The sequence below is a fragment of the Humulus lupulus genome, chromosome 1, assembly GCF_963169125.1.
Source record: "Humulus lupulus chromosome 1, drHumLupu1.1, whole genome shotgun sequence".
In the NCBI taxonomy this organism is placed as follows: domain Eukaryota; kingdom Viridiplantae; phylum Streptophyta; class Magnoliopsida; order Rosales; family Cannabaceae; genus Humulus; species Humulus lupulus.
The window spans coordinates 302,144,633-302,171,112 of NC_084793.1; the positions used below are offsets into that span (position 1 = coordinate 302,144,633).

At 45.2% G+C, this 26,480-nt stretch overlaps 2 protein-coding genes across 5 annotated transcripts; one reads left to right on the forward strand and one right to left on the reverse strand.

The window, feature by feature from the left end:
* The first annotated feature begins 6,865 nt into the window (after positions 1-6,865).
* On the forward strand, positions 6,866-8,032 carry LOC133780255 (uncharacterized). Its single transcript, XM_062220101.1, has one exon. The coding sequence runs from the start codon at positions 6,866-6,868 to the stop codon at positions 8,030-8,032; it is 1,167 nt and encodes a 388-aa protein (XP_062076085.1).
* A 3,620-nt stretch (positions 8,033-11,652) lies between these two features.
* On the reverse strand, positions 11,653-14,365 carry LOC133812577 (uncharacterized). 4 transcript variants are annotated; one of them, XM_062246353.1, is made up of 4 exons: positions 14,304-14,365; positions 13,093-13,845; positions 12,340-12,992; positions 11,653-12,258 (listed from the first exon to the last, which is right to left on the reverse strand). In XM_062246353.1, the coding sequence occupies exons 2-4, from the start codon at positions 13,829-13,831 to the stop codon at positions 11,794-11,796; spliced, it is 1,857 nt and encodes a 618-aa protein (XP_062102337.1). In that variant the 5' UTR covers positions 13,832-13,845; positions 14,304-14,365; the 3' UTR covers positions 11,653-11,793. The 4 variants fall into 4 exon arrangements, with proteins under 4 accessions (XP_062102337.1, XP_062102335.1, XP_062102338.1 ...); XM_062246351.1 differs by lacking the exon at positions 14,304-14,365 and adding an exon at positions 14,219-14,272; XM_062246354.1 differs by lacking the exon at positions 14,304-14,365 and having other exon boundaries at positions 12,340-12,707; positions 12,831-12,992; positions 13,093-13,971.
* Positions 14,366-26,480: the final 12,115 nt, after the last annotated feature.

The following is a 26,480-nucleotide window of genomic DNA, read 5'->3' on the forward strand; positions in this document are numbered from 1 at the left end:
CAGGGCCTTTATTTTATCGGGATTAGCCTCGATTCCACGAGAGTTGACAATGAAACCCAGAAATTTCCCTGAAGACACCCCAAAAGTGCACTTCTGAGGATTTAACTTCATGTTGTACTTTCTGAGCACGCCAAAGCACTCTTCGAGGTCATCAACATGGTTCTTGTTAAGTTGAGACTTTACGAGCATGTCGTCAACATAAACTTCCATGTTGTTCCCTATTTGCTCTGAGAACATCATGTTTACGAGCCGCTGGTACGTTGCTCCGGCATTCTTGAGTCCGAATGGCATGACATTGTAGCAGTAGAGCCCTTTATCCGTAATGAAGCTTGTATGCTCTTGGTCGGGGGCATGCATGGGAATCTGGTTATATCCAGAATAGGCATCCATGAATGACATCAGACCATGCCCCGCCGTGGCATCCACGAGCTGATCAATTCTCGGTAGGGGAAAACAGTCTTTCGGGCAGGCCTTGTTGAGGTCTGAGTAGTCAATGCATGTCCTCCATGTCCCATTGGGTTTCGGGACCAACACTGGATTGGCCACCCAATCAGGGTAAAAAGCGTCCCTTATAAAATTATTTGCTTTCAGCCTGTCCACCTCCTCCTTTAGTGCTTTCTTTCTGTCTTCATCCAGCTGCCTTCGCTTTTGCTGCTTCGGAGGAAAGCTTTTGTTTATATTCAATGCGTGGCTCGCTATATTAGGGCTTATTCCCACCATGTCAGAGTGGGACCACGCGAAGACATCCTGGTTTTTCTTCAGAAAGCAAATTAATTGCTATTTTGATTCGTCTAGGAGGTGTTTCCCGACCTTCACCTTTTTCGAGGGACTAGATTCATCGAGCTGAACCTCTTCGAGCTCCTCCAAAGGTTGGAGGTCAATCTTCTCTTCAATCCTTGGATCGATCTCCTCGTCAATTTTTAGAACTGTCCCGTCTTTATACTGTATGACAACAAGTGCTTGCGCGCTTGTTTGTTTCTTTCCCCTTAAGGAAATGCTGTAGCACTCCCTTCCTGCCAGTTGATCTCCTTTCAATGTTCCGACCCCGCTTGGAGTTGGGAACTTAAGGGCTAGATGCCTTACAGATGAAACTGCCCCCAGCCCGACCAGGGCGGGTCTCCCGAGCAATACATTGTAGGCAGATGGTAACTCTACTACCACGAACTCCATCATCTTGGTCACCGAGACTGGATAGTCTCCCAAGGTCACAGGGAGTTCAATGGACCCCATACAAGCGGTTCCTTCTCCAGAAAAGCCGTACAAAGTGGTTGCACAAGCCCTCAGGTCGCGAAGGGAGAGCCCCATTTTCTCTAGGGTTGCTTTATAAAGAATGTTAACTGAGCTCCCATTGTCTATGAGAACTCGGCGCACTCTTTTGTTGGCAAGCTGTAGGGTGATGACGAGTGGATCATGATGAGGGAACTGGACGTGAGAGGCATCCTCCTCGGTGAAGGTTATAGGCTGAGTCTCAACCCTTTGGCTTTTTGGTGCCCTTGGTTCGGGTTCATATGGAGACCCGTCCCCTGTCTTTAGCTCATTCACATATCGTTTTTGAGCATTTCTGCCCCCTCCTGCGAGATGAGGACCTCCCGAGATGGTTATTACGTCCTCTCCATCTATCGGTGGAGGCCTATCCTCATCCCGAGATCGGGAATTATTATTCTGTGTTGCCGGAAGCGCGGCTACTCTCTGGCTGGCAGTAGCCTGTCCAGTATTCTGGTTTTTGACATACTGCCGGAAATAACCTCTCGAGATCAATCCTTCGATCTCGTCCTTGAGCTGTCGGCACTCATCAGTTGTGTGGCCGGTGTCCCTATGAAATCGACAATACTTGCTGGAGTCCCTCTTGGACTTTTGATTCCTCATAGGATCCGGTCGCCTGAAGGGGACCTGGTTTTCATTAGCCAGGTATATGTTTTCCCGGGACTCGTTGAGCTCGGTATGCACTTTATATACGGAGAAATATCTTTCTCCTTTTTTCTTCTTTCCTCCATCAGCCTCGGGATTATTTCCCTCGCTTTTTTTTCTCTTGGAAGGATTCTCCGAGGCAGGCTGTGTAACTAGAGGGTCAACCGAGGTTGAGGCGGAGTTAATGTTTATCGTTGTAGTTTCGGTCTGCGAGGTCGCTTTGAGTGTTGACCTCGCTTCCTCTACATTAACAAATTTCTGCGCCCGTCTGTTAAACTCGGTTATCGACCTCACCGGTTTCCCTTGTATGTCATCCCAAAGTGCACTCCCGGGTAAAACACCAGCTCGGATGGCCATCAAGTGCCCGCTGTCATCCACGTCACGAGCTCGGGCGACCTCTAGATTAAATCTTGTCAGGTAGCTCTTTAGTGTTTCGCCTGGTTGTTGTCGGACGTTAGTCAAAGTGGATGCTTCGGGTCTGACTCCCACCATAGCCCGGAACTGCTTCTTGAAGTCTCTAGACAATTGATCCCACGAAGTTATAGAATGTCTCTTGTACTTCTCGAACCAACTCTTGGCAGGCCCGGCCAATGATGTTGGAAACAACATACATCTGAGCTCGTAACCTACGTTACTAGCTCTCATAATAGTGTTGAATGTACTCAGATGGCTGCATGGGTCGGTTTTTCCTTCAAACGCTGGGACGTGAGGAATCCGGAACCCTTGGGGGAACTGAGTGTTAGAAATATTGGGAGCAAACGGCTCGAGTTCCTCATCAGAGTCCTCATATCGACCGTTTCCTCGCTCATTCTTCAAAAGCCTAAAGGCTTTTTCGAGCTGATCGATCCTTTCTTGTACTGGGTCCTTAGGCGGCGTTTGGAATTGATAGTCATTAATCGCGATCCCAGGCTCGCGTCTCCGTGAGGGATCTCTACGCCCATTCAGATGATTCCTAAGATCCGGGTTTGTCTGATCTCCCTTTCCCCTGCTCTGATTCAGGTGATTGCGCAGGTCGGGATGGCTCTTGTGATTCCCAGTATTTTTACGACCCCGGTCGTGTTTACTGACAGACCTTGTTTCTCCGGACTCATCGCTAGTGAAACTCATCGATCGGTCATTTCGTGGTGGATCCTTTCTACGTCGCCTCGTCACTGCAGTATGAGATCGGGACGTCTGACTTCTCTCGGATGGCGCGCCTTTCCGCCCCTGGAACGTCTCCCCGTTTCCTTGTCTCTCCCCTGTACGCCCTTGATCCTGATCTCGACCAGGTTGAGCGTTCCTGCGGGGAGGTGAAGGATATCTTATGGGAGACGGAGGAAACCGTATAGGTGACGGTGGTTGCCGTCCTTGCCTCGGCCTGGAAGGTCCAGAATTTGCCCGAGATGGGCCGGTTGCGTTTGGTGCGCTACCAGGAACCTGAGTCCGAGCCTCGACAGGAGCTTGGTTGTTCTCAGTTCCTGCAGGCACTTCCACAGGTGGATTAGGCGGGACCCGAGCTCGGGTACTCCTCTGAGGCCTAGAAGGAGCAGATGGCTCTGTTGGTGCTGGAGGCTGAGCTGGCCTCCTTGTGTTAGCATTTTTTCGTGGACGTCCACGGGGCTTCCGGGGAGGAACGTGTACGTCCCTTGGAGGAGGGGCTCGGTCTTCGCGCGGAGGTGGGGGCTGAGCCACCTGCGCCTCCGCGGCTATCCTAGTCAACTCCTCGTTACGTTTGTTGGCATCTGCCAGCAGTTGTTTCAGCTGCCGATTCTCCAATTCTACAATAGGGACATAACGCTCAGGGTTATAGTACATGTCCTCATCCCTTGGTTGTGGAGGTGGTCCCCGGGAATCAGAGGACCCACTCCTTTCATCAGCGTCCGGGTTCTCCATTGGCTGTTTTCCAGGACGCCTTGGGTAATTTTCTTCAGGAGTGTTCTGATTGTTTGTAGCCATGAATCTCTCAGGGATGGATGCTTGAGGCTCTCAATGAAAGCACCAAACTGTTGACGCCGCTTTTCGTCAACAGATAAAAGAAGAGAGCACGCAAACAATTAAAGACAATGGCTAAAACAAACAAACGAATCAGACACGCGGTTTTTACGTGGTTCAGCAGTTAAATCTGCCTAGTCCACGAGTCTCTGTTATTAATCTCAAGATTATCTCTGAACAATCCTTTAGCATGAATTCTCCAGAGTTTTCTCTCAAGAATCAGAAATTCCATCCTTTACAATGGTGCATGCCTTCTCTATTTATAGAGAAGGATGCAGAATACTATCCCACATATTTTGGGTAGTTACTCTTTTGTGAATAAAATAAATGGCTTTAAATGCCTATAATCAGATATAAAAGGAAACGTCCCTGAAGACCAGGAAACGCATAACTGACCAAATAATATCCCACGATTCTTGGGGATTTACATTAATAAATGAGGATCATATCCCATATCTACAACACTTGTAGACATTCAAGGTAGTCATTGCGTATCTCCAAGGCTTCACGTCATTGTGCGAGCCGCTGACACTTCCCGAGCTTACATTTCTTTCGAGATGGCATATCGAGCTCGAGATCCCTGCTCCGAAGTTGCTTCTGAAGATGAGGGGCTCACAGAGCTATCCTTCGAGATCGAGATCATTTCGAGGTCACCATATTCGAGGTCTGTATCACACTTTGCAGGCTCCGATTTACAATCGTAGAGCATACCCTTAACCCTCACGAGACCATTTAATGCGAACTCAGCTTTCGAGGTCATATTTTCTACAGCTCGAAATCTGGGTATAACATTCTCATAACAATAACAATCAATGTTGCCGCCTGCATCTTTAAAAACAATAAAGCAGAGACTATCAAGATGTCCTCTTTTGCTATTCATCATTCGGATCCTTTACTGGCGAAGGCTGTTGTTGTCTATAAAGCTACAACTTTAGCCTCTCAACTAGAGGTGCACACTGTAGTGGACAAAATTCGTATACTTGAAAAATAATAGTCCAACAAGCAGTCAGTCAGCCCAATAAGCTATCTAACTAGCCAAGAAGGCCCAAAGCCCATGTAAAATAGGCTCGCATATACAAAGTACCATCCAATTACCCAAAACCATACCCGGACCCGAATTCGGATACACTCAGTCAGCCAGGGACCTTGAAACAGTCAAGGCTCCCATCACGTTCGCCAAGAATCTCAGAATAAAACCACTTGGAGCGAGTCAAACGAAGGAGAAAGACGGAGGAGGACGGAACGAGAAGGAGGACAATAAATAAGACCATCAGAGGTTGAGAAAAGGCATAAAATAATCACTGAACTTTCTTTACTCTCTAATTGAAACGAAGGCTACTCTATTTCTGAGCAATCCAGTCAAGCAAGACTAATTAGTCAGTCTGATTGGACCTGACATAGTCGCTTGACTCCTCCGTCATCGCCACCGTCACTCTGACCATTTTACGACTCCTTCATCCATCATCATTTCGACTATTTATATCTTAATTTTATTACTTTCTATTAGCTCTCGTTACAACCCGACTGACTTGAGCGTCGGAGTCCCTTTGGCTGACACCCCACCGGTGCTCCCAATTGAACTCTCGTCTCTCTTCTTTTTGTTATTGACAGGTTGCTGGTGCCCATCTAATCAATTGTAGGAAATCACCTCTACAATTTGGCGCCCACCGTGGGGCCCTAGCAATCAAACGATCGACAAAGAGATCAAAAAGTTCACTTGAGAGCCATGTCAGACGTGACTGAGACACCCGATCTGTCTGCTCAACTCGCTGCTCTTACTGCCCAGATGAATGAAGAACGCGAGAAAATGAGGAGGCTCAAAGCTGAAAATGCTGACCTGCTCGTACGAATGGAGGCCATGTCCTCTCAAGCCACCGAGGCTCAGCCATCCCGCTTCCGAGGCCCAGTCAGCCCTATGCAACCTCTGGGAGACCTCACTCCTATCTCTAACAGTGATGGACCGAATCAGACAGTTCCATCACCCTCGGTAAGGAATTATCAAACTCCACCCACCATGTCTAACATTCAAAATTATGTTGTCAATACAGGCGAACAGGTAACCATGACTGAACATGGACATTCATCTGTGCCCGGATCACAGCAGATTCCGGGAATCAGCCAGCCAGCCGGTGCAGCTGGACAACAACAGATTCCAGGAGCCAGTCAGCCAGCCACTGGACCCGGACAGCAACAGATTCCAGGAGCCAGTCAGCCAGTCACTGGACCCGGACAGCAGCAGGTTCCAAGTGCTAGTCAGCCTACCATTGGAACCAGCCAGATCATCATTGGAGCTGGTCAGAATATACCTGAGCAACAGGCAATCGGATTTAATCACCCAGTCTTGAGCGAGCCAATCCGCCGAGCAACCACAAGCTCATTTCCAATCCAAGATCCTGAGTTGGCTCGAAAGTTAGCTGAGATGGAGGCGCTCATTCAACGGATTCCTGGGATGCCGGCTCCGATTAAGAAGAGTGCAGCAAGCTGTTATGCGGACTCTCCATTCGTAGACGACATTGCACTAGTGGAAATGCCAAAGAAGTTCAACTTCCCAAATATGAAGATGTTTGACGGGACGTCTGACCCGGATGATCACATCGCACAGTATAGGCAGAGGATGTTCACCGTTGCCATCCCACGTGATATGAGGGAAGCATGCATGTGTAAGGGGTTTGGTTCTAGTCTGATTGGACCAGCCCTCCAGTGGTATACTAATTTACCTAATAATTCTATTTCTACTTTTGCACAATTGACTGACACTTTTGTTGAGCAGTTTGCTAGTAGCAGGAAACTTGAAAAGTCTGCAGAAGACCTCTACATCATAGTTCAACGACGGGGTGAGCCTTTACGAGAGTACGTAGGCCGCTTCAACAAAGAAAAGGTTTCTATAACCCATTGTAATTAGGACACAGCCATCTCAGCCTTCCGCAAGGGACTCCGGTACGACTCAGACCTATACAAAGAACTTACCAAGTATCCTTGCAAGACGATGGAAGACGTTCTCGCCAAAGCCTGGGCACAGATCAAGTGGGAGGAGGATGAAGTTAACTATTATCACTCTTCTCCGAGGAAAGACACTCGAAGAGACTCGAGGGCAGGCAGACGACAGAGTGATAGACGATCCGAGCCATACCCGTATCCCAACAGATCAGAGAACAGAAGGAGGGAGTACAACCGGTCGTCCGAGACACGTCTGCGAGATGGACCAAAGATACCAGAATACAATCTTTCAATTTCACCAGCTGAAGTCGTTGGCGTACTGAAAGGACTCGGAGACAAAGTGAAATGGCCGGAAAGGATGAGGACTCCGTCTGACCAGCGAGACAAAGCAAAATGGTGTGAATTCCACAATGACCACGGTCACCGAACGGATGAGTGCATTGCCTTAAAACTCGAAGTATCCAACCTGTTAAAGCGTGGTCACCTGACTGACTTACTTACAGACAAAGGCAAAAGAACATTCCAGCAGGAGGCAGACAGGTCAGTCGTCCGAAGAGTAGTAACCCCGCCGAAACCACCTACTCATGAACGGACGGTGAACGTAATAACTGGTGGCTCTGAGGTAAGTGGAGTCACCCATTCAGCAGCCAAAAGACATGCCAGGCAGACCAACTGGGTCAAAGGAGAGTCCGGCGAGACAGAGAAGAATACCATCAACCTACCAGCTCAAACCATCAGTTTCTCAACAACAGAGTCAACCAGACTCCTCAACCCACATCATGATGCTCTTGTCATTGCACTTTACATTGCTAATTGTCTTACTAAACGTATACTTATTGATAATGGTAGTTCAACTAACATTTTATTTTTAAGTGCTCTCAGGGAAATCGGGATAGATGAATCAAAGATTATAAAGAAGACTACAATCCTCATCGGTTTCAGTGGAGAACAAAAGAACACACTAGGAGAGATCGAGCTACCTGTCTATGCCGAAGGAGTCAATCTATGCACAAGATTCCTGGTAGTAGACTCTCCGTCTGCTTACAACGTGATACTGGGACGACCATGGATACATGAAATGGAGGCAGTCCCTTCAACATACCACCAAGTTTTAAGGTTCCCAACTAAGTGGGGAGTAAAAGAAATTAAAGGCCAACAGAAAGATTCGAGAGCGTGTTACCAGACTACCATGAAACCCAAACCCGCTCAGTTATAGCAATTACAGGAAGACAGACTGACTGACTCCCAGTTGAACCAACCAGACATGGAGGAGTTGGACGAAGTCCAGATACATCCGGACTTTCCAGATCACAAAGTCCAAATCGGATCACGATTGGATCCTGACATCAGAACTAAGCTCATTGACTTTTTATCTGCCCATTATGATTGTTTTGCTTGGTCCCATGCGGACATGACTGGAATTGACCCCGAAATAATTGTCCATAAATTGCAGGTTGATCCAGACTACCCACCAAGGAAGCAAAAAAGAAGAAAATTTGCCCCTGAAAGGAACAAAGCCATTAACGAAGAAGTTCAAAAGCTTATTGATAATGGGTTCGTGAGGGAGGTGCATTATCCCGACTGGTTGGCTAACGTAGTCATTGTGAAAAAAAAGAATGGCAAATGGCGAGTTTGCATTGACTTCACAGACCTCAACAAGGCGTGTCCAAAAGACTCGTTCCCATTACCGCACATAGACATGCTAGTAGACGCCACAGCCGGTCATGAACTCCTAAGCTTCATGGACGCATACTCAGGATACAACCAGATCCTGATGCATCCAGACGACCAGGAAAAGACAGCCTTCATGACCAACTTAGGCATATTCTGCTACAAGGTCATGCCATTCGGATTGAAGAACGCAGGAGCAACATATCAGAGACTAGTCAACAAGATGTTTGCCGGATTACTGGGGAAGACGATGGAAGTCTACATTGAAGACATGCTCGTCAAATCCCTCATTGCAGAGGACCATATCAACCATTTAAAACAATCTTTTGACATTCTCAGGAAATATAATATGAAACTGAATCCAACTAAATGTTCTTTTGGTGTGACTGCAGGAAAGTTCCTTGGGTACCTTGTAACCCAAAGGGGAATCGAGGCAAACCCAGCACAGATAGAGTCAATCCAAAGGATTCCTTCCCCAACGTGCATAAAAGACGTACAGAAACTAACTGGACGCATTGCAGCACTCAGCCGATTCATCTCAAAGTCTTCAGAACGATGTCACCTCTTCTTCAACACGCTAAGGAAATCAAAAACCTTCGAGTGGACAGCTGAATGTGAAGAGGCACTGGGCCAGCTAAAACAGTACCTAACCAGCCCGCCTCTCCTCTCAAAGCCAAAAGACAATGAGACATTATTCATCTATCTAGCAGTATCCGAGACGGCAGTTAGCGCAGTCCTAGTCCGGGAAGAGGAAGGCAAGCAGTCTCCAGTCTACTATGTAAGCAAAGCTTTGCTTAATGCAGAAACCCGATATAGCCAGCTGGAGAAGCTTGCACTAGCACTCATCCACGCAGCAAGGAAGCTACGCCCATACTTCCAGTGCCATCCAATAACGGTCTTGACCACCTTCCCACTCAAAACAATCCTCCATAAACCAGAATTGTCAGGCAGACTTACCAAGTGGGCGGTAGAGCTCAGCGAGTACGAAGTAACATACAAGCCACGAACTTCCCTCAAATCTCAGGTATTAGCTGATTTCATTGCAGATTTTACACCTAACATGCATGTGCAGGCAGAAAAAGAACTTTGTTGTCTGACCGAGGGACAATCAGTCGGAATCTGGAAGTTGCAAGTAGACGGCTCAAGTAACACCAGAGGAAGTGGACTCGGACTCGTCCTGACTTCACCCCAAGGTGACATAATCGAACAAGCAGTCCGATGCGGGTTCAAAGCTACCAACAATGAAGCTGAATACGAAGCAATGATAGCAGGACTCGGACTAGCCAAAGACATGGGAATAAAAAAGATCGTGGTCTTCAGTGATTCTCAATTGGTAGTCAACCAAATGCAAGGTAGCTACCAGGCCCGGGATAACAAAATGACTGCCTACCTCAACAAGACTAAAGAGTTGCAGTCAGTCTTCGACGAGTTCACTATCAACCAAGTACCAAGAGGGGAGAACAGCCATGCAGATGCATTAGCAAACCTTGGATCCTCCATCCAGACAACCGACCCCAAGACAATACCTGTAGTATATCTCCAATGGCCAGCTGTCTGGAAAGATGAAGAAGAGCAAGTTAATGACATCTCCAACAACCGAACATGGATGACTTCAATAGTCGAGTACTTAGAACATGACATACTTCCCGAAGATAAGAACGAAGCACGTCGGGTCAAGGCTCAGTCAGCCCGCTTCACTATTATACAAGGTAAACTATATAAACATTCATTTTCTGGTCCATATTTGAAATGCATTAACCCTGCAGAGGCCAAATACGTACTGGCTGAGTTGCATGAAGGAGAGTGCGGCAACCACTCTGGAGGACGAAGCTTGGCGCACCGTGCCCTAACACAAGGCTACTACTGGCCAACCATGCGAGCTGATGCCTCTGACTATGCCAGACGATGCGACAAATGCCAACGGTTCGCTCAGATATCCCACCAACCTCCGGAGCGTCTCATCTCAATCACGTCCCCTTGGCCATTCATGAAATGGGGGATGGATATAGTAGGCAAGCTTCCAACCGCACCAGGACAGAAAATGTACATGCTTGCAGTGACCGACTACTTCAGCAAGTGGATCGAAGCAGACTCATTCCACCAAGTCCGAGACAAAGAAGTAAAGGGTTTCATTTGGAAGAATGTGATCTGTAGGTACGGAGTACCAAAAGAAATTGTGACAGACAATGGTTCTCAATTCATCAGTTTCGACTTCCAAGACTTCTGCAAGTTCTGGAACATCAAGCTCAGCTTCTCGACACCAAGGTATCCCCAAGCAAATGGACAGGCAGAGTCATCCAACAAGACCATCATGAACAACATCAAGAAGCGCCTCGAAAAAGCTAAGGGAAGATGGGCTGACGAGTTGCCAGGAGTCCTGTGGTCCTATCGAACCACAACCAGGACTGCGACAGGGGAGACACCATTCTCATTAGCTTACGGGATGGAGGCAGTCATCCCTACTGAGAGCGAAGTTCCGACAGCCAGATATGAGCTAACTACAGACGAAGAAAATTGGGAAAACATGTGCCATGAACTCGACACCATCGACGAAAGAAGGGACAAAGCACTCTTAAGAGTCTCAGCCTATCAACAGAGCATAGCCAGACATTACAACAAGAACATCCGCACTCGGACATTCAAAGTAGGAGATTGGGTTCTACGAAGAGTCTTCCAGAACACTAAGGAAGCTGGAGCAGGTAAGCTCGCCCCGACATGGGAAGGTCCCTACCTCATCACAAAGGTAGTCGGACATGGAGCATACAAGCTACAAACAAAGGAGGGACGCGATATCAACAACAGCTGGAATGCTATCCACTTGAGACTGTATCACTCTTAACTTAACCCAGTCTACTTTCATTTTCTTTCATCAGTATTCTCACAAGATCTTCATTCGAGCAACATACTGACACTTATAATGCAGGAAGTGTCAGAACTACATTTGGGCTTGATCCCTGCAAAGGGTATGTAGGCAGCTCCACGGAGCGCAGCCCCCTATCACAACCATTTTTTCTTTATATATATACTACGAACAGTTCAATAACAAATCTAAATATAAATTGACTAAGTCACTTTATACTTAGATTGGGGGAATAAGACACTAATACTCCATAAGTCATTCAGCCAATCAGCATCCGATACAATAACTTAAACAACACTAACAAAAGCTACAACAAGCCATAATACAACAAAACTAGGTCAGTTAGATCAGGATACAATACTACATAAGAAAAAGTTCATACAACAACTAGAAAAGGCCCGACAAACTCTGTTATCCCACGACAATGAACACGAGTAGAAGAGGAATCAGTCATCCACAACCAGATCATTAGTAGTCATGATGCCAAAAGAAGTGGCTAACTCTTCGGCCCGGGTTATCTCTTCAGCCCTCATCTTCTCCAATTCCTCAAGATCAGCAATGTATTTGGGAACATCCCAGCTATCAGCCTTACCATCCCGAAACTCACTAGCCATTACGCCACGGCATTGGATCTCAGCCTCCAGCCCAATGACCAACATCCGATTCTCCAACGAAGCAACCTCGGCTTTCAAATCATCAACTTGACCAAGAGTCACTCTCAGCTTCTCGACATCAGCTTCCTTGGATTCTAGTTGAGCCTTCAAATCAGCTATGAGTTGATCAGACTCCTTCTTGGAATCTTTCAGCCGACTAACTTCACCCCGAAGATCATTTCTCTGACTCCTTACTTCCTTTAGAGTTGCCATTAAGGACTTGATTTTCTTCTTCAGCCAAATGACCCCTTGCAAACCCTGACACATAAAAAAGAAAATGTAAGACAACAAGAGAAATCAGCTAGTCGGCACAAACAAAACTAAATGAAATATTCGTACCTGGAACAAATGAGAAACAGTGGTATCAATTGACCCATCCGTACCAACCTGCTCCATTCTGTGATCATCTTCGGGCCACAACAACTTATCAATCTCTCCTAAGTGAGGCCCAATCTCACTATAGGCCGCAGCATTGGAAGGGAACGAAAGGGCAACGGTGTCGCTAAATGGGTCGGAAGAATCATCCTGCACAGCCTTCTTCTTTTTTTTCGTCTGACTCCGCGTCAAAACAGGGGGATCAGCCGGAGGCACAACAACCTCTCTATCAGCTTCTGAGCTCCCAACGGACGATTTCTTTGCTTGACGCAAACGTTCCAAGGAATTGGAACCGGTTAGAGGAAGTGTAAAGGGTCGGGACATAGCTACGTCTGCAAACAACCGCTCACTTGTCGTCAATTCAGTCAAAAAATTGGGAGTATATCCCAAGACTTCTAAACTTCTCTTGATAAACACAACACGAGGATTATCAGGACTCTGTAGAAGAGGAATACCTTCAGGGAGTTTTTCAACAGAGCGCCACAAAGAACTCTGACGAAGACTCGATTCAGACAGCAAATCACTCCACTCACGCTCCGCCTCAGGAATAGCAAGAATACTCTTAAGTCGACCAGAAGACTCCCTCGAATCCCAAAGGTACTCAACTCGAAGCCTACCTGCAAAATGATAGAAGTATCAGCACACAAAATAAAATAAAAACAACAACAACATGTATATGCAAGGAAACGGATTAGTAGGCAAGCATAAAAGACTCACATGCAGGAGACCATGAACAAGGTATCCTACTATCAGCAGGTAACCCCAACGAGACGAAAGGGACGAAGAAGTAACGGTCCTTCCACCTCTTATCTCCACTCTTCAAACTAATAATTAAAGGAGGGTCCTTCCCCCTAGTTGTTAACTGGTACCTACCTTTGTCATTAAGGTGTGCCTTCAAGTAGTAAGCTCTCAACAAGTCAGCCACCCCAAGTGTTATCTTGTGCCTTTCACAAAGGACTTCGAGAGACATCAAAATCCGCCATGAATTTGGCATTAGTTGTCCGGGCGAAATCTCGTGGTACTCACACAACTCAACGACTAATCGGGGGATAGGAAACCGAAGCCCTTCTTTGAAGGGAAGTTCATACAGACACACCCAACCAGGTAAGTGCCAGTCAGGCCGCTCCGCCTTAGCAGGAGCATGCAGACTGATGGTATCAGGGATCTCATAATGACGACGAAGATAGGTCAACTCACCTAAACTTATGGAAGACCTAGGATTAGAACTAAGCATACTACCAGAACCCGGCATACCACCATCAATAGGTTCGTTAGAATCTATTCCCCTTCCAGTAACATCACCTAAAGGACGACCCCCCAATTCTACTACTGTAATTCGGTTGCAATCAACCATCTCAGCAGAACTTTGAAAGAGAGAACTAAAATCTTCTTCACTAAACGAACAAGACAGTCGACAGACTGAATCAGCGTGACTATCACACCTACTTGTAGACATAATGAGCTGATCACCTAGAGCAAAACAACAGCTAAGCCTTAAGGAACACAAAAAAGACATGAAGAATATTTAGCTCGATACACAATCAAGAAGCGCTGGACGACTCATCAATCAATCAGTCAGACGGACCAAACATAAAAAACATATGATTAAACGAGGCAAAATAGATTACTATATCAAATTAGATTACAAAGTATTCAGTTAAACAGCAGTCAGCCTATAAGTCTCTACTAATCAGTCAGACATACCACTCAGCTCAAGGAACATAAACACATGAATTAGACATACGCCTAAACAACAGAAATTCATATGCCACCATTGCAATCAGATCAAACGCAAACAAAAAATCTACAGGATCAAACAAAAATAACAGTTGAATAAACTAACCTAGCACGAAGAACATGAAGAACACGAAGAACACAAAGAACATGCATAAGGACATTGAAAGGAAAACAAATGAGAGAAAACTTACCTCTTGAGAAGCTCTTTTACTCCACACCTTGCACCTCCTCTCCAAGCCTTCCTCAAATGAATGCAATGGTAAAAACAAACCACCCTTATATAGGCACACAAATCCACCCGATTAGTGCCAAGTGTCAACCATCAGGTGGCCCTACCAAAAAGGATTTAACTTCCTAAGGACACTTAAAGTCTCAGAGACAAATGAAAATTCACATTGAGCGCACTAGGCCCACTCGGCCATCTCCCCCGGACACACTACCTCCTCGGCAGACCACTCGGCCCAAACACACGAGTCACTCGGCCACCCCGGCGAAGCACTCGGCCCACCCGGAGGAGCACTCGGCCATGCCGACAAAGCACTCGGCCACCCCGGTAAAGCACTCGGAGGAGCAATCAGCCATGCCAACGAAACACTCGGCCTTCCTGGAGGAACACTCGGCTCGTGCAGCCCATTAAGTCGGCCAACATGTGACCCACTCGGCCATGCCTCAGGGCCACCCCGTGGACCACTAGGCCAGAAGGCCGTTCGGCCCAAGCATCCAGTCGGCCCAAGCAGCCGGTCGGCCAACCAGGCCCGCGCGCATCCGCAATCCACTCGGACAGCCGGATGCATATGTGCTCATTACTCGGCCGGATGCGTAGGTGCGCATCACTCGGCCGCAAAGTAAGCAGCCAGTCGGCCCAAACAGCCGATCGGCCAACCAGGCCACGCGCATCCGCAGGTCACTCGGACAGCGAGACCCCCGTGAATAATTTCTGAAAAAGGTAAATTGAGTCAATGCATATTCTGTAACTATTGGGAAAATGGATAAATTCTGATGGAATTAATTTCTTTTTTACTCTTTGATAAAAGAATGAATTCTATACCAAAGAGTGAGGGACAAACTGTAGTGGACAAAATTCGTATACTTGAAAAATAATAGTCCAACAAGCAGTCAGTCAGCCCAATAAGCTATCTAACTAGCCAAGAAGGCCCAAAGCCCATGTAAAATAGGCTCGCATATACAAAGTACCATCCAATTACCCAAAACCATACCCGGACCCGAATTCGGATACACTCAGTCAGCCAGGGACCTTGAAACAGTCAAGGCTCCCATCACGTTCGCCAAGAATCTCGGAATAAAACCACTTGGAGCGAGTCAAACGAAGGAGAAAGACGGAGGAGGACGGAACGAGAAGGAGGACAATAAATAAGACCATCAGAGGTTGAGAAAAGGCATAAAATAATCACTGAACTTTCTTTACTCTCTAATTGAAACGAAGGCTACTCTATTTCTGAGCAATCCAGTCAAGCAAGACTAATTAGTCAGTCTGATTGGACCTGACATAGTCGCTTGACTCCTCCGTCATCGCCACCGTCACTCTGACCATTTTATGACTCCTTCATCCATCATCATTTCGACTATTTATATCTTAATTTTATTACTTTCTATTAGCTCTCGTTACAACCCGACTGACTTGAGCGTCGGAGTCCCTTTGGCTGACACCCCACCGGTGCTCCCAATTGAACTCTCGTCTCTCTTCTTTTTGTTATTGACAGGTTGCTGGTGCCCATCTAATCAATTGTAGGAAATCACCTCTACACACACGGGTCGGATTTTCGGGTTTCAGGTTCATCGGGTTCGGGTTTTGCATGTTTCAGGTGGAGAAAAATGGTACCGAAATCGATCCGAAATTTTCAAGTTTTTTCAGGTTTCAGGTTTTTCGGGTTGGGTTCGAGTTGAGCTGTGCATGTTGGGTTTTGGGCCGAAAAGCCCAATTTTGCAAAAATACCAAAAAAAATTAAAAAATAATATTTTTTTACACTTTTTTTATTTTTGTAGTTTGTTTTCTCTGCTGAGAAGAAGGGGGGTCGTGCGTGAGTGAGAGTGAAAGAGAAGAAGAAAAGAAATAAAGATTTTTTTTAGGGTTATCATCTTATTTTTCAGATTTTTTTTTAAATTTCTGTCCCGAACCCGAAATTACTGAATTTTAAACCTGGACTCGACCCGACATATGTCGAGTTCAGATCGGATTAAGCCCGAAATGAACGGGTTTTCCAAAAATTTGGGTTCTCAGGGTTCGGGTCAGGCGGGTTTTCGAATTTTGCGGGTCAAATGTTTACCCCTACTCTCAACTACGTACAACTTCAAAATGTGGTCTTCTAGACAGATTCAATCTCAGTTTCAGAAGCATTCAAGAAAAAGGACAAATGCCCTTCGACTCTTCAGGTTCCTTTTCAGAATTTCGACAAAGAAGTAGCCAATATCAACCTTTGGGAGGTGCAATATATATTTTTATATATAAATATCGATCTTGTAACTTTGGAGCCTGGCCACAACCTTGCTAGATGGGCAAGACAAAACAAACATGAGGGGATATTTCCATACCTCTTATCCATTCGGAAATTCTCAATGACTACAAGGCATACGAACCTGGCTAATGGACTTTGGTAACATCTCTATTGTTAGTTTATTTCGGACTTTATTTTCTGCCTAGTTAGTTTAGTTCGTTGTACGTTCTTATCTTCTTTTTAGATTTTTTTTCCTTCTGGCTTATGTTCCCTTCCAGATTGGACCAGATTTGTATTTTCTTTCTCTTTGGCTTTTGCCTTTTTATTGAGAATTGTGTGCTCTCAGTTGAGACACTTAGCATAAAAAAAACAATCAAATATTACATGGATGAAAAAAATATCAGTAAAAGTTTGTTGAGATGTGTTTTGTTCCATCTCATCTAGGGATGGCAAAAAAACCCGGCGGATCAGGGCGGGTCAGAGCCCCGACCCGACGGGGCGCCCCTGATTCGAATATAACCGGGGCAATAACGGGGCGGGTCGAGATCCGATCCGACCCGCTAGCAATTGAAGCGGGTCGGATCACGACCCGACCCGGTTGTTGTTTTTTTTTTTTTTTTGTAATAATTAAAAAAAAAACTAATTACTACCACTATTTAGGGTGATCAATGATCCAAATATATATATATAAATAAATAAGACAGTATATTTAAGAGGGATAGAGGAGAAAATTGATGTTTTGTTTTGAAGTATAGTAATTTTTTTTTTATTTTAGTATGCAAGACCATTTATAAAAAAATTTAGGTAGCTCATTTATGTCTATTATGAGAGATTTTTTTGCCATTTATTTTTATATTGTAACATATTTTAAAAAATTAGTCTTTATTTTATTAAAGAAAAAGAAAAAAAAAAAAAAAATCTTACCGGGTCGGGTCTGACCCGCTCCATCACATTCGGGGCGGGTCTGACCCGACCCGCATCAAATGCCTTAACGGGGCGGGTCGGGTCAGGGCATAAACTTAGCGGGTCGGGTCGGATCCGGGGCGGGGCGGGGCGGGGCCGACCCGCCCCATTGACATCCCTAATCTCATCACTGCAATACAAGGATTTATTAATTTCAAAGAGGTTCAAAGAAAAGAAAATGTAGAGAAAGGTCAACATCTTTGTACCAATTGGTCAAATAATAATACATGTTATTTTTTCAATTCTCTAGAACTCTTATTATTTCTAATTCTCTTTTCTTTTTCTTTTTTTTATCTTGGAGAGACATACACATTTCACATAATATATTATTTGCATCATATCTAAAAAATAAACACTTCAAAGTAAAACACTCTCTTGTATACTATTGTTCCTCTCCACTTCAACCACTTCAACTCTAAACAGAGAATTCTTCGCAAAGCTTTGCCTCCGCCACCACGTCTACTTTTGTGCCTCCACAAAGAATCCTTCTCTGCCTTTTTAAAATAGCAGCTGAGCTAGAACCTTGTTCAATTGTGCTGAACTTATGAAGAACCTGCTTGTCAACCTTGTTGATCTTTAGTCTTAAATGTTAATGATAATATATAGATATATTTATATATATATACTTGTATCTTCTATCATAACCACAATCACAATAAAACAACAATAAAAAGTGGTGAGGACCTTAATCATGAATATAAAGATAACAATGGAATACACAATCACACTAAATGAACATACTTATTGTGCGAGAAGTGGTGACGTGTTCAGCACTGGAAGTTGTAACGCCCTGGTTACCCCAGAACAGTTACGGTGAACGGTGAATCGGAAATTTGACCCGCTACCCGAGTCCTTTGGTTAAAAACGTGATCTAAGTGTTATTATCAGGTTAAGGTGGAAAACCAGTAAAAAGGGAAGGGTACATTTCATTAAGTAAATAAACTGCTCATGAGCCTTTCAAAATGTTTACAAGTAGTTCGTAATACAAAAGAGTCGCTACAGTTCCAAATTTACAATCCCCGCCGGCCTAAGCGGCAAAAATAGGGTAAACCCCTAGTCCCTCTGAGAACTCCTTGACCGTGGCGGTCAAGCGGCCCTGTATGTACATCACATCGCCCAAGCTCTCCGCTCAAGGCTGGCCAAGCTTTTCCTTTCCTTTACCTGCACCACATAGCACCCATGAGCCAAGGCCCAGTAAGAAAACATAATAAAACATAATATAATATCAACAGCGATTGTAATAACCACTCAGGACTATCAGTCCAAGAAAACAGGTGACAATAGCCAAAAGTCAGAATAATGAGCATCGCTCTCTTTAGCCATGTGACGATAGAGTCACCAGGACTTAATCGATAAGTGTTTCATTCATAAGTTTGTTCAGGACAGGTGCATGGTGATTGGTCACCAACATAACCTTCCTCACGACTCTAGAGTCGAAACTATGGACAACGTCCCTTAGCCACGTGACTAACAGTCACCGGGGTCGTATACCTTGGCTATAGACATCTGGTCGTAGACCAGGCAAGCGCTTATAAGTTCATCGACCTTAGGGCCGGTCCCGCATTAATGCCATAGAGCCATTCAATGTGTGATCATCGACTTTAGAGTCGGTCCCTGACTAGTCAGTGTCTCAAACAGGTAATCAGCATCCACTGGCATTTAATATGCAATCCACGTTCACGTATATCAACCAACATGCTTCAATATCAAACCATGCATGTCATATACCTGTACAGGGTGCAACTGTATTCATACACTGTTTTCTTACCTTAGGTTCGAGCGAGAAGTATGATAAAGACGACCCCTGAGAACGATCGATCTTTTAGTTCCTTAGCGCTTACCTAATCACAACCAATTATAACCTCCATTAATGAGAATCCACAATAATAGGGTCTTAACCTAAGCACCACCCTCGGGACCTCGAAACATGCCCACACGGTGATTAGATTCGATCCCGGGCCTTAAGGATTGAAAGCCCAAGTCAAAAACCCTTAAAAACACTCAAAACGGGGTTTGGAAGGAACAGGGTAGCGCTACAGCGCTCAACCCCTAGCGCCACAGCGCTCTACACAGAACCTCCCAAGCGCCAGAAAGCCTCCTGAGGAGCGCTATAGCGCCCTAGGGTGGGCACTGTAGCGCTACCTCCAGGCCCAAACACCCCTGAACCGACCTTCTTCAACTTCCTCGATTCTAACTCGATTCCCAAACTTCCAAAGCCTATTCTTGATGCCAAATAAACCCAAAAACCATCCTAACACACCCCAAACATCACAAGCATGGGAACCCTAGCCAAAACTCCCAACAAAAACCATGAATTCATCCTAGGAAACTCAGCTGCAAAACAAAAATCAAAACAGAGCAAACCAGAGAAACCATGGTTAGAAACTTACCCAAAGCTTGGCTTATGATGGTATTCAATGGTGGAACACACTCCTAAACTCCCAAGGCTTGCTTCCTAAGCTTGAATCCTCAAAATTGGTTCAAAAACCACAAAGAACAGTGAGGAGAAGAAGGTACGGGAGAACTCTAAAGTATACTCTGTTTTCACTACTTCCTTCAGCCAACAAGTGATATATCTATCCTAGGGGTGAAATGTCCATTTTACCCCTAGGTCAATTAATACTTCCTAAAGGCTCCCAAGGGCATATTTGGTACTTTTCCTTCTAACTCGTTAATCATAATTAACGCTCTCCAATTCCCGCTATTCACAACAATCTCAAACACCAATAATTCACAACCCGTTACCCTTTATCTCCCGGTAACGCTCTAATCATCAAAATCACCCCGAGACTCAACCTAAGTCCCGACACTTAAACCTGTTATGACTAAACCGCTAATCAATACTCTACGATCGTCTCATGTCGAATAGCTCGAACAAACCCCCATCATAATGTGGTCTCAGCATATATCACTGACATGCATATAATTAACATTATATTATAATATAATTCTCATAAACATGCATAAACACATTTAATGGCATAACTAAACAATTATGGCCCTCCCGGCCTACAAATCCAGCCGTTAAACCATATTAGGGAATCCGGGGCATTACAGAAGTGGTCTTCGAAGTACCTTTTTTCTGAACATTTCCTCAAAACAACAATAGAAGTAGTGATCTTGAATACATAGAATTAGTTTTTATTTATCGATCTAGAGAGAGAATGAGATCATCAAAGTAATTATCTCATAAGAAATTAAATATTTTGATGAAAAGCAAGTCCTCATATAGAATCAAGAAGCCACTCGGCTTAACAGATTACAGGTACTAATTCATTATTAAAGCTTAGCATATCATGACAGATTTTCCTAATAGAATTTACAACCTCGTAGTTACTCTATTCATCTATAAATACTTGTATGCATTTGTTATCCTCGTTTCTTCCTGCATGTACGGGTCCACACTGTAAGTCCATGGCTCGCTTTCCTAGGAGTTAAGGCCCAGACAAGGCCTATTAGGCGAGGGGAAAATGGATATTGGCAGCCCAAGTCGCGGCAAGGCCCAAAGGGCTACCGGGAGAGTAAGCCGGGACCATCGTCAGGGCAGGTTGTATAAACCCGGGACCGCGTACCGAGATGTTCCCCGAGGTACGGTAAAGGAGGTTGTGGCTACCAAATCCAAGACTAGGCCGGTGTAACGCCCTGGTTACCCCAGAACAGTTACGGTGAACCATAAATTTGACTCATTGCCTGAGTCTTTTGGTTAAAAACGTGTTCTAAGTGTTATTAACAGGCTAAGGTGAAAACCAATAAAATGGAAATGATATATTTTATTTGGTACATAAAACTGTTCATGGGCCCACAAGAATATTTACAAGTTATTTACAACTCAAAATGGTCATTACAGTTCCAAAATTATAAACCCGCCGACCTAAGCGGCAAAAATAGGGTAAACCCCCTAGTTCCTCTGAGAACTCCTTGGTCGTGGTGGTCAAGCGGCCGCATATGTACACATCACCACCTAAGCTCTCCACTCAAGGCTGGGTGAGCTTTTCTTTCCCTTTACCTGCACCACATAGCACCCATGAGCCAAAGCCCAGCAAGAAAACATAGCATTATATGTAAACATCATCGAATGATTATCATTATAATCACATAGAGCTCATAGCTTTCAAACAAATGAGTGAATATCACTTTGAGGTTCTGGTAAACCATACTGAGTGACTGACAAGCAGATCACTAATTCAAATGGAAGAGTGGTTGCTAGGTAAGCCACTAGCCTTCAAGAAATGAGAGACTGATGGGTAAGCCACACAAGCGCTTATAATATTCATCGAACTTGAGATCGATCCGGTATTAATGCTCTTCGAGTCATTCAATGCAGAAAGTCGATTAGATCTAATCTTTATAGGCTTGCGTTAAACACGCTAAGGCCATCCTGACTAATGAGTCAGCACAATGTGACCAGTGCCCAGTACCACTGCCGAACCTGACTAATGAGTCACAGCTTCACAGTTGATACTAGCACATTTGCCAATTCTGACTAATGAGTCAGTACCATGCACAAGTGAGCAGCATTTGCTAAGTATTCCACAATCGATTCATGTCCACATTCATACAACCAACATGCCTCATGAATAACCATACATGTCACATTTAGGGTGTAGTTTTCTTACCTCTAGTTCGAGCTAGAATGAATAAAAGAATGACCCTTGAGAACGATCAACCTTTTGGTCCTTTAGCGGTTACCTAGTCATAACCAATCATGGGATTACATCAATAAAATGAATAACAAAGGGTTCCCAAACCAAAACCTAGCCTCCAAGACATCAAACACTACTAAACTGGGTAGTAGGATCGACCCCGAGGCCTAAGGCTTAAATCCCCAAGTTAAAAATCCATTTCTGGCCAAAAATGCCCTATGGGTCGCGGCCCTCCCTAGTTGCGTCGTTGCTCGCCCCTCAAACAGAGGCGGCCTTTCCCTGTCAAGCATCATGGGCCGCGGCTCACCATTGCCATGCCGTGGCTCATTACGCAAATCAGCAAAATCCAGAATTTCTTCCCCTGCGTTTCCCCTTCAAACCAACCCTTCAATCCAATCCCAAACATCAACCTAACACCCAATTCAACCCCTAAACTTCCCCTACAACTCACCCTCATCAAAACCCAAGTTAAACCTCAACCTAGCTTCCATTAATTCCAACTTTCCACCAAAGAATTACAAGCTGAAAACTTAAACCAAAACAGAGTAAAACCAGAAAGTTAATGGCTGAAACTCACCTCAAACTTGAAATTAAACCCCCTTCAATGGCTGAACCAACTCTATGAACTCAGCTCCTTGATTTCCTAGCTTGATTCCTCACTTTAAGCTCAAAAACTCCAAAGGGAAAAAAAGAGAAAATGATGTACGGGAAGGAGAAAAACCTTGCTCTGTTTTGTTCTGTTTTCTACAGCCAACTAAAGCATCATATAAATCCAAACCAAATGACCTAAATGCCCCTAGGTCATTTAAGGCTTCTAAAGTCATCCCAAGGGGTAAAATCGGTATTTTCCACCTATCTCGTTAATCATAATTAACGCTCTCCACTTCCCGCTAATCTCGATAATCTCAGACACCAATAATTCATATCCCGTTACCCTATAATTCCCGGTAACACTCTAATCATTAAAACACCCCGAGACTCACCCCGAGCCCCGAGCTTAAGCCTGTTATGACCAAACCGATAATTTATATTTAAAGATCGTCTCATGCCGAATGGCTCGAACAAACCCACATTATAATGTGGTCTCAACATATATCACCGACATGCATACAAATATACAATTTACCCTCAACGGGCCAAATTATCATCACACCCCTGTAATTAGAAATATGGACCCACATGCATGCATTTAACATCATATCATAATATAATCCACATATACATGCATTTTATCAATTAATGGCATATTTAAACAAGTATGACCCTCCCGGACTACTATTCTCGCCATTAAACCATATCGGAGAATTCGGGGCATTACAGCTGGGATCCCCGTGGACGAACCCGGGTCCTGGTAAATGAAACGGGGCCCTGGTAAACGGAGGGGGACCTTGGTAAACGGACCTGGATGGGTTGTCCGAGTTCGGCACGATAAAGTGTCCAAGATACTGACATCGTTCTATGAAGCATAGGGGTTGTCCCCACGCTTAACCTGCAGAAGTGACTACCTCGGGATTGTACGCCGTTGGTTCAAAACTACATCGCCACTACTCTGACCGATCTTGTCCCCCAAATCTTCCTCGTCCATAACACCCAGATTGTAACACCAGTTTGTTGCATGTGTGAGACTAAGACCTTGTTTGGGCTAGCCCAATGGGCTTTGGTTAATGTATGTTTCATATTTCAATCCTTTGTATTGGGCTCCCATCAGAGAAGCCAATGGTATTACACCCTTATTGGGCCCGGACTAGCCCGGCCCAAGCCCAGTGCACTTATGTGCCTATAAATACGAATAGTGGTGCACTGGGGTGGGGATCGGAGATTTTGATTGTAAGCAGGACTCTGCTCAAACTTGTAGAAAACTCAATTGTCAAAAGTTCTCTAAGCTCTAATACAACTGTCTCATGGACTAAGGCTCATTAATACCCCAACCACATAAAAACCTTGTTTACTTTAATTAAATCCTTTCTTTTACGCTCTCTAATCTTTCATAATTCTAGTTCCCAAAAAACTCGGTAAACATTTTGGTGCTTTCATTGAGAGCCCTGAGAAAGCTTGAGTTGATCTTAAACGTCTACAACAATGGTAAACACGAGACACACCACTTTCGACCCTACTAACCAAGAACAAGGCGATGGAGAGCCACTGCTTAGCATACCTCTTCCTCAGAGCCAACCTGAGGACACACCTCGTTAGATGTCCCAGCCTGACGAGTCGCAGAATGATGAAGGTGGGGAAGAGTATGAGGAAGATTACTATGAGGAAAATGAGGGGGAATACCACGATCTCGAAGTTGAGGATCCCGCGATCCCTGAAGAAGTAGACCCCAACCAGGAGGACCCGGAGGTGACCAAACTAAGACAGCAAGTCCTAGACCAAGAGGCCAGGATTGCCGAACAAAATGAAGCCACTCGACGAATGCAAGAGTCCCTCCATGCCCTGCAAGCTTTCATAGCCGCCCAAGGCTTGGCGGCTAATCCTTCAGTTGTTCTGCCTCCAGGAACACAACCAACCGTTCTGAAGGCTAGGGATGGTGCGCCCGGAAGTGCGAGGTCGATTCCTACCCCTAGACAAGCTCCCGGGCAGGGCCCGGCTAACCCGACCCAAGGGAAGGGAAACCCCCATAGGGAAGTCCCTCCTGTCTAGAAAACCGGGACCTGTCCCCGGCCTTTCCCTAGGAAAGAGAAGGTGCGTCCTGTCCTAGGACAGGGCCACCCAATCAATCCTCGAGGGATGCCCCCGCATGGTACCAGGGCCCGGCCCGCCCCAGGGCGGACGGGACGGTAACGGTCTTTCCACCCAAGCGTTTTCGTGAATAAGGGCCACCGGGGGCGCCAGCATAATGACGAGCCGAACACCCTTAGCTCCGGGGATGATACATCCCGGGTAGACCTGCGTGACGGGCTGAATGCTCGAAAGGAACGGGCCCGCAAGGAAAAGATTCGCCCCCGAGATGGTGATTTGAGAAATAATCTCAAGGACAGGAGGAACGAGAGAGTACCCCTGGAAGACGGTACGACCAAACAGTTCATGGAATAGCTGGCTGCCTTAAATAAAGTCACGGACCGCCTGGTCCACAAGCAGGAGGGAGCATACACCGATTCCGACGAGGAAGAAAAGGAACCCTGCGCCAAGCACATCGTGGAGGTGGTGCTCCCCAATGGATTCAAAATTCCGAGTCTGCCCGCTTACACTGGGAACATCGACCCCAGAGATCATCTGTTGCCCTATAATCAGTTAATGACCGTAGCCCACGTCTACGACAACGGCAAATGCCTCTGTTTTTCGATTACTCTAGGCGGACCTGCAGAAGAATGGTGGAAGAGGCTCAAGCCGGGATCCATCCAATCCTGGTCTGGACAGCAGTCGGCTTTCCAAGCTTCCGAATGATCCAAAACCATCAAATCCCGAGGCTCAAACGAACCAAAAACTCAACGATTCACAAAATCCAATTCGAAGCTTAGAAACGCTAAAAACTCAAAACTTAAAACTAAGATTACCTTCGATTGGGTTGTTTCTTGTCAAATCCTTCGGTCAAGAAGCTTCTAATCTTTCCTAGGATTGCTATGACTCGATCCTCGCTTGATTCTGACTCCTAGAACTCGAGATTTCTTCGAAAATGCCTCAAACGGTAAAATGAACTACCGGGAAGAGAAAGAGAGGTTTTCTAACGTACGGTTCTATCTGACAAGCTACTTCAAGCTTAAGTAACCTCAAATAAAACCTAATGCTCGGGGTCCCAAAAACACTCCCGAGGGTATTATAGTCAAAACTCCCAGAATTTCCTCCTGATCTCAATAACTCCCAATTTATCATCAAATAACATTCTCATTACTCAATATCCCAATAAACGACCCCCGTTATGACAAAACCGCTAATTTATAATATAATACCGTCTCATGCTGAATAGCTCGAATATATCTCCATAATAATGGGATCTCATTCACACATCACAATATGCACCAAAATACACAAATATGCCCTCACGGGCCAAATGACCAAAACACCCTAATAATCAAATGTGGACCCACATGCATGCATATAACATCATATTATAATATAATTCACATAAACATGCATATATTCATTTAATGACATAATTAAACAGTTATGGCCCTCCCGGCCTACTAATCCAGCCATTAAACCGCATTTGGGATTTTGGGGCATTACAACTATCCTCTCCTTACAGAAATTTTGTCCTCAAAATTTACCTAAACAGCTCGGGATACTGAATCTACACATCTGACTCCAACTCCCAGGTCACTTCCTCAACCTTGCTGTTCCTCCACAATACCTTAACCAAATGTATCGT